The sequence below is a fragment of the Dendrobium catenatum genome, unplaced genomic scaffold (genome assembly GCF_001605985.2).
Source record: "Dendrobium catenatum unplaced genomic scaffold, ASM160598v2 fragScaff_scaffold_156, whole genome shotgun sequence".
NCBI classification, from domain to species: Eukaryota; Viridiplantae; Streptophyta; class Magnoliopsida; order Asparagales; family Orchidaceae; genus Dendrobium; species Dendrobium catenatum.
The window spans coordinates 1,969,614-1,978,399 of record NW_021318618.1 but is presented as its reverse complement, the minus strand read 5'-3'; the positions used below and the strand labels follow the sequence as shown (position 1 = coordinate 1,978,399).

Sequence of the window (8,786 nt, the reverse complement as noted above, 5' to 3'; positions counted from 1 at the left end):
TTTTGTTTGAGATCATTGATGTGAACTCTTTCTTGTAATTGAATTTTATGTTTTAAAGGTTGTTAATGTTGAACTTTATATTTTATTATGTTTGAAAGTTTGTTTATTTTGAATTTTATGTTTTCCACTGTTTTAGTATGTGTTGATTGTAAATATTGTGTTAGTGCATTTTATATTTTTTATATTATTCAACTGCTGCAAGTATGAAATGTGAAAATGTGTGTGGATAGAGGAGAGTCTATCATTTTTTTTTATATCGGAAGATATCGTAAGCCGCTGGAACAATAGACAAACCGCCATAAAATAGTGACGGTTATCGCCGCCGGTAAACCACTGGAAATCTCTGACGGCTTTTCTACGTAAGCCGCCGCTCTAACCGCCACCACGATCACAACTTAAAAATTGCCAAAAAATTATTTTCGACAGGAAAAATATGCCAGTTTGGTTTTCCTACGCGGTTATACTGGCGGAAAAAAAAAATCCAACTGAAAATTGCCCACTTCCGTTGGAAAAATTTACCTGTAATGGACGATTTTTCTGTTGGGTACAATACTTCACATAAATATTTTTTAAAACTTACTCATAATATTATATAATTTTTTATTGATTATTTATGTGAATTTATTCTACAACAATGTTAAAAGATAGATCCATTCAAAAAGATTATTTATCAAATTTTCATTAATCCAATATAGGCTGTTTATCTCTATTGTAAATATTTATTACTAGACCAATAATTTCTATTCGGATCTATTGTGTTATAGCTATTGAATTACACATTATTTTATTATGATTGCAAAATTGCTTTTTGTTATGCTACGACTCTTAAATTGCACCCTACGGTGTCTAGTTTATAATATATTGTGCTATAGTAATTATGATTGCAATTTATTGTATAAATTTTCTAACATATTGTATTAAAGTTAGGGGTGTCAATTCGGGTCAACGGGTCGGGTTCGGATAGAACTCGGAACAGACCCAACACTATTCAGGTCAACCAGAACCTGACCCGTTTTAAAAACAGGTCAGATTTTCGAACCCGAACCCGACCCAATTTGGGTCCGGGTCAACCCAACCCGACACTAATGACCCGAAGTTGACCTAAAATAGCTAGTTTTCGAGTCAAAATCGGGTCAAAAACAGGTCAATCTTGGGTTTCAGGGTCAAATAGGAGTTTTCATGTCAATTTCATATCATTTTCGAGTCAATTTCGGGTTGCTGGGTCAACTCGAATCCTACCCGATTTTAAAACGGGTTGATTTTTTTAACCCAAACCCGACCCGTTTCGAGTCCGGGTTGACCCTAACTCGGATTTTTCCAGGTCGGATTCCGGTCGTGTCAAAAATTGACACCCCTAATTAAAGCTATTGGATCACATTCTTTTCTATCTACCATAAGCAAATCATGCTTGAGCCCTATTCGAATTCTCTTCACATAATATTATAACTCTGCTCAAACATGATATGACCCTTATTCAAATGGAGTTCAAGCTTTGCCCTATTCAAACCCTATTCAAGCTTTATTTAAACGTTGATCTAACAAGGTTCAAAACCTTAAAAATTGTTCAAACCAATATCAATTGTGATAGGCTTTAAAGAAGTACTAAACACAATAAAAATAATATGGGATATTTTGATCCAATAATAACTTTCGAGCATATTTCTCCAAAAAAAACAAACATCAACTATATTTCTCCAATTACAAAATTATGTAGCATATAAAGACAAATTTGCCGTAATTTTATCAATTCAAAAAAAAAAAATCATAACCTAAAAAATTTCTATTAAATTTATCAGTAAAAAAAAAAACTTTGCTCATCTTCTACATTTGCACTTCTAAAAATGTCAAACCAAAATGACATTCATGCTTCTTTTGGGACGACTTTCTTACTTGCTTCTTAAAGTAGCTTTCTAGTATAAAAAAATAACTAAAAAGTTGCTTCAAGAAGCAGTAAGAAAGCGTCACAAACAAAATCTCAATAACGATTGAAGAAATCCATGAGAGGCTGATAAACAAGCTGGCTGGCGTTTTCAGCCATTATAAAATCCATATGTGCATAATCCCCCAACAATTGGACGGTCAAATTATTTCTATTATGATGATCAATGATTTCCAAAAGATGCGCCACATCATTCACATCCGCAAGCAAATCTTCTTTCCCGTAGCTCATAAAGAGCGGAAAATCATTTGGAATGCGCGACATATTGTACGCTGGAGCGGTTTTCTGGCCATAATGCGCCATGTTCTTTGCTTCATCGTCGTAGTCATATTTTGTCAACATGGCGCTTCTCATTGCTGCATATATTTATCAGGAATGATTGTTATATTATTATTATTTTTTATAAATAGAGGCCTAAGGCCTCATTAACTGATTGTTATATCATTTAAATTTATTTATTTAATAGAATTTGATTTTTCAACAATTTATTGATATGTTTTTAATTATTTTTAAATATAAATTATGTCATGATTGGGTTTTAATCGAGCTGGTTGGTCTATTAACATGATACTAATGATTCAATAATTAATTTTATTGCAATTAATAAATGTATTATTAATTATTTACCAAACTTTGATGGTAATATATTTAGAATCATTTTTAATATTTTTCATTATCAAATATTGATTAGAAAATAAAATTGAATTTGTTATATCACTACCAAAAAGAAGATTTTTTTCGCAGCAGATATTTGGGCGGCTTTAAATCAATTTATTTTTTCTAGGTAAATCGTTGTAAATATGTACGTTTGCACTAGGATTGATCGCTGCTAAATTAAGTACTTCCACAAAACTACCCCGCCGGTCTATAAACCGATGCGGTATGTCGTTGCAGCGCATTACAATTACAGCGGTCGTGCATGACAATGAAAAAAGCAGCAGTCATAACCGCCGGTATAGATCGAAATTTGTGTTGCGATAACCTTATTTTTTTGTACTGATATGTTTCTATAAGGCTTGTAAACAAAAATATATATGTTTATATATACTGATTGTGCTCATTTATCTTATAGCATATTTGAATATATTTTGATTAGTTAAATTTTCATTTATTTTTAATTATTAAATATATATTTTGGCCATAAAAAGATTAGTGGACTTACTCTGAGATAAGTGAACAATGTTCTTCGTTGAAGTTGACTGCAGAGCATGGTCCAAAAACAATTGAACAGATGATGAGTTCAGGCAGCAGTTTTTACCTAATCAAAATTTGATGATAAAAATATTATTTATTATGATCGATATATTTTCTTTGAAGAAATGAAATTCTGATAGTTTTTATATATAAAAAAAATTAAGAATACCTGTGATTAATGTTAGCAAGTCATAGCAGTCAAATCCTGTAAACAAACAGACCGTCTCCAAAAATGTTTTCACTGCTGATCTGAAATTAGAATCATAATTTAATTAGTTAATATAAATTATAATTAGTAGCTTAAAATAAGCAGTAATTAGAGTCTAATTTATGGATTAAGGGAATGAGATTGATTTAATTGTTACCTAGTTGGATTTAGTTGAGCAATGCCCAGCCAGTAAAGTTGCTGCAGAAAAGGATTCATTTGTCAGTAGCTGTTAAAATAATCAACCAAAAGTGAAAAAGAAGAACTAAAAACTATTTCTTAGAGCATCTTAAAATATAGTAAAATATTATAATTCATCTTCAATCGAGCTGTATTTTTTTTCTTTCACGTGCTTCCTGTAGAGGTAGCAATCTCTCTCATCTTTCGCATGCTTTTCTCCTAATTGTTGCTCATCTTTGACAAATTCGGCAACCCAATTTTTAGATGTAGGTGAAGAGTCTGACGTCAATATTGGCGTCACACTATTCACCTACTGAATTTTAACATGAGATTTGGAATTCAAATGCAGCGAATGTAGGACGACATACGGTGGTATGCAGTTTGGTTGAAGATGATCTTAGTATTTTGTCTGTAAAAAGGCTAAGGCGAGACAGTTTTTTTATAGAAATTAAAATGCAGAAAAAAAACACACTCTCTCTCTCTCTCTCTCGAATATTTTAACAGCATTTCATCCCGCACTATTTTTTTCCCAAATTCACATTGAATTATGGACTAAATAATGAACAATTTTTAATTAATTTAAATTTCAAATAAAAGATTTTAATACAATGAGGTAGACTAATAGAAAATAAGAGGATTATATAATATAAATACTTAAGAGGAGGAGCACTTACTTCTCCAAGATAAATTCTGGCAGCTGCATGCATGAATAATGATGGAATTTGATTCAAATAAGCTATTGGACAAAGCAAGGCAGCAGACCTTAGTCTGTTAACTAGATTTTGTTCACTGACTGATGCCAGAACAGTTAAAGTTCCCTGAAAACAAATTAAGGCATTAATGACTTAGTTAATTATGATTAAATTAATTAATTAAGAGTTTTGTTTAAAAATGCTCAGTTAGTCACCTGAGAGTGCCCAACATAATGGATTTTTTGATGACCTGCTTGTTGGTACACATAATCAATTGTGGCAGGAAGATCATAGGCTGCTAGTTCATCCCATGACCAATCCCAATAAGCCTATATAAGGTATTATTGAATTAATATGATTATAAGAAATTTTAACTCATTTCTTAATCATAATGTGAGCTAACTGGATCCCTTGAAGAGCTTTAAATGAGCATCAAGTTTTGATTTAGATAGACTGCTATCATAATTTTTTTTAGCTAATAATAGGAAGCTGCACACTATTGAAAAAATGTGATCATTCGCAGCACTTGTTATGGACGGTTTGAAAACTGCTGTCAAAACTGGGTATTAGCAGCAGTTTTAACCGATGCTATTGTCCAACCTACCTTCTTATGCTGGTTGGGCTCTCCCGACTCGCGATCATGCGTCGTTTTACAATAGCTCTCAAAGAAAGTTATTTTCTCTACAACAACTTTATAATCAACTTTATAAAAAGTTTAAGCTGTTTCAAACGAGAAATTATTCTGTGGGGACTCTGGAGAGGAAGAATCATCCGGATTGTTGCGTATTTACTGAGTATTTTTAAATACTAGTAAATACTCAATAAATACACATGCAATAAATCAGCAAGTACTCACAAAATACTTAGTAATAGGCACAACTAAGTATTTACAAATACGCATCAAATACTCAGTAAATACGCAACAAATCCAGACGAATCTCCTTGTCGGACTCCGCACATAATAATTTCTCGTTTCAAACCGACCATAAATCATCTAATAATGTATGAAAAAAAAAATAGTAGAGAGAGAGAGAAATGAACTTACTGAATCACTTGAAGAGAGAGAAGTGTGTCCCAGACTATAAACAGTTCCTCTACCATTTGCGAGCCATACATCATAGCCATGATCCGCAAGAATATATCCTAATGACTGATTTGGCGAGTTCACCAGCCATGCGAAGCCATCCTGTAATTAAGGAAAGATTAGAGAAATGCTTAATAATTTAATCATAAATTTATTAATTTCCTTTATATGCATCAAGGGAATTAATCATTAATTATTATTAAACTACAAAACGCAATGTGAGTACTTTTAAGTAATTACATATTCAAAAATACTTATCACTCAAACTTAGAATTTACTAAATATGAAAAATTAAATCTTATTAAGAAATGGAAAAAAATTAACCTTAAAAAATTTAATAAATTATATACTTAAAGACTTGTTAAATGTGCCAAATTAACTATGTATATATAGATAGAGAGATTATTACGTGCGGAGTCCGGACACAGAGAACCATTCAGTTTTATGACTGTGAATAGTAAAAGCACATGGGTGAACATTGTTACTGTAAAAGCACATATAGTGGTGAACATTAACTCGTTTTTACTGTTCACAATCACAAAATCGAACGACTTTAAGTGCCAAGACTCTGCACATGCTAATTTCTTATAAAGATTACCCAATGCGTAGCTTATTACCATGAAAAGGCCATGTTGTAGCAAAACAGGGCCTTTGTTGCCTTTGGAGGAATCACCTGTCCTCCCACCAGGAATTCTTTGCAAGCTAAGCATGTATCCATCTTTTGTTGTGACCTACAAATACAAACAAGCTTCTTTAAAAAATAACATTGCCTTTCATTTATCCTGAAACGAGCGGACTTTCTTCCCTCTCAAAATAATAAAAATGCACCACTTCACCCTAAAAGTGTACCGCGCTCGGTACCGAGCGCGATACCTAGCGGTACCGATCACTCGGTACCGCGCTCGGTACCAAGCGGTACCCGACAATTCTCCTGTTCGGTGTCCGCACAGAATAATCTCTGTTCACTCCAATAGAGAGTTAAATCCGCCGAATCAGAGGGTTTCAGGAATCCGGGATTTACCACAAAAAGAGGTAACTTTCCATCTACCGTAGCTTTCATTTACCGTGAGATTTGGTTTTGCATTTTAGGCCGTTTGGCTGGATTTCGCTCAAATCCGCCTAAATCCTACTACCAAACAGCCCCCAAATTTTGCCTAAATTAAATATATGCATGCTTCGGCACTTGAAAAAAAAGATTCTATAGAGTAATACCGAGTGATTCTCGCATGGATAACCAAAGATCTCCACCCTTGACTTGCATGTACCATCATCAGAAGACAAATATTTCCTCAGTTTTGTAGTGATGCCGGTTGCTCCTCTTCTACTCATGAGCTCTTTTCTTCTCCATGAACTGCTTTCTACAGTTAATTCCAAGCTGAACAATAAGATTAGTAGTAGAAGAGATTTTCTCATTGCCATAGTTCAGGATGAAGACTTGTTTTCCCCCCTGATGGAGCGAGGCGTGCCTTAAATAGAATTCATATATAGATTATAAGTACTTTGTACACATCAAAGGGTCATTAATCACCTTCTAATTAATGATATTTGAAAGCTAATTACGCATTATATTATTATAGATGATCTCTGTCCATTAGTTAATTCCTTACGATATGTTTAGGAAAGTGAACGTTAAATTAAAAATGGAGAGCAGATGCTCTTCATGATGTTATAATTTTAAGTAGTTTAACTATGAGCTATCAATTGTTGACTTTCGCGTTTTGAAAAGCAGATGTTATTGGATGTATGTGCTTCATACTTTGGTTGATAAGCCACGGCGTCATTCCTTGATGTGGGTGTGCTAGTGGTTTTGATTGGAGTTTCAAATGATAGAAGCCTTAATATTCATATAGGTTTTGGACATCAAATTTTGATGATAAAAAAGTATTATAAACATAATATTTAAGCTTTTTTTCTTATCATATGTCATTTCTTAAGACCTCGTAAACATTATAGAAAGTTATTAGCCGTTAACGAGGATTAATATATGCTCTAACAGCCAGAGGTGAAACTATGATGTAATTAGAGGGGTAATTGTCACCCCAAGTTTTTTACTTTTGCCCCCCTGTTCGTCCTGGCAGCCCGATCCGCTCAGTCGCTCATGCTCACCCTCGTTCTTCTCCGCGCGACAGTCGTAACTCGGCAGCAGGAATCGTGCTAGGTGCGACTCGCTGGACTCAGTTCTCCTCTTCACCCCTAAAACGAAATGCTAGTTCTACCCCTGTTTACAGTGACAAACAGAAAATGCTCCTGATCATGCTATCATGTATGCATATGCATTATAACATTTATTTATTCGGGCATGATGAGCTTCGAATCACAAATTTGATGTTATCAACTAAACTAAGAAGCATTCTTTCATGTGGAAAAAATTAACTAGTTTCGGTAAATCATAAATAATATGTTTGAATACTTAAAATTGTAGTAAAAAATTTTTGAAAAAAATAATTGAAATTATAAATTCATTCAACTAAAAAATATTGTGAATTGATTTTATTTTCTTCTTTATTTTAAATAGGATTATGCTAAGAAAATCATATCAAAGCAATTAATGTTAAATAATGAATTTTGTCCACAAGAGATTTAATATACCAGTTGTAATTTCTAAATAATCAAATAACCCCCCCATTTTTCTAATATTTATTTGTCAAATGTTTGAAAGGTTACCAGTTCAACAACCTTCCTCTTTTTTGTTTTTTTCAATAGGGATGACTTAATCTTAACTTTTATTACATTATTTCTATCTAAGATACTTCTCCTTTTCCTATCTAACATAGAGTCAACATCTATAATAATTACTATATGTTATCCCTTTGAATTTGTTTTCAATTAATATTAATGATGTATCCATATGTCATTAGTGTTAATATATTTATTAATTAACTAGTCAAAGAGATCACATGAACCTGATTTTGAGCTCTAATAGAGGGATATGGCTGTGGGGATAGAGATTAATCTCATCAAGATTTTGTAGTTTTAGCATCCCATGATTACTAATGACAATGGCGGAGGGGGGCCTTGAGGGGGAAAAATTATTAGGTGCGTAGTATGAACCGTCTGCACAAACACAGGGTACCAAACGGTACCCATATACTTGTGTGCGGACGGTTCTCCTCGTCCGCACTCCGCACCTAATAATGTCTCCTTGAGGGGGCACGAGATGACTGCAGCTAAAAATATTTTCACTTTTTCTATCTTTTTTAATTAATCATAAATTATTTAATATTTATTTTTTGTTGAAATAAAAGCACATATAATTAATCATTTTTATGCTTTTATACTTTTTAAACTAATAAATTCATATAAAAATTTTCTTCAAACATTTATTGTTGGTCTCAAGTATGGACGAAAAAGTTGAGGGAAGAAGCTATTTTTGTTGTAAAAAATAGTTTTTCACCATATAAATTTTTGAAAAACAGTAAGAAAGCAACAAAAAAATAAGTAGTCAAATAAAATTATGATTGTTTTTTCGAAAGCAAAGTAACGAAAAAGCTA

The 8,786-nt window shown here is 32.8% G+C and overlaps 1 protein-coding gene across 2 annotated transcripts; it reads right to left on the bottom strand.

Moving 5' to 3' along the window:
- Positions 1-1,676: 1,676 nt before the first annotated feature.
- LOC110094067 (triacylglycerol lipase 2) lies at positions 1,677-6,726 on the bottom strand. Of its 2 annotated transcripts, XM_020819211.2 has the most exons (9): positions 6,507-6,726; positions 5,912-6,025; positions 5,256-5,396; positions 4,426-4,539; positions 4,193-4,336; positions 3,499-3,539; positions 3,303-3,382; positions 3,102-3,197; positions 1,680-2,295 (listed from the first exon to the last, which is right to left on the bottom strand). In XM_020819211.2, the coding sequence occupies exons 1-9, from the start codon at positions 6,711-6,713 to the stop codon at positions 1,976-1,978; spliced, it is 1,257 nt and encodes a 418-aa protein (XP_020674870.2). In that variant the 5' UTR covers positions 6,714-6,726; the 3' UTR covers positions 1,680-1,975. The 2 variants fall into 2 exon arrangements, with proteins under 2 accessions (XP_020674871.2, XP_020674870.2); XM_020819212.2 differs by lacking the exon at positions 4,426-4,539 and having other exon boundaries at positions 1,677-2,295.
- Positions 6,727-8,786: the final 2,060 nt, after the last annotated feature.

Coding starts and splice junctions, on each gene's coding strand:
- LOC110094067 (XM_020819211.2), bottom strand. CDS start 6,713: ATGGCAATGAGAAAATCTCTTCTACTACTAATCTTATTGTTCAGCTTG. Junction 3,540..4,192: donor CCAGAATTTATCTTGGAGAA/GTAAGTGCTCCT, acceptor CCTTTTCTGCAG/CAACTTTACTGGCTGGGCAT. Junction 3,383..3,498: donor GCTCAACTAAATCCAACTAG/GTAACAATTAAA, acceptor TTCTAATTTCAG/ATCAGCAGTGAAAACATTTT.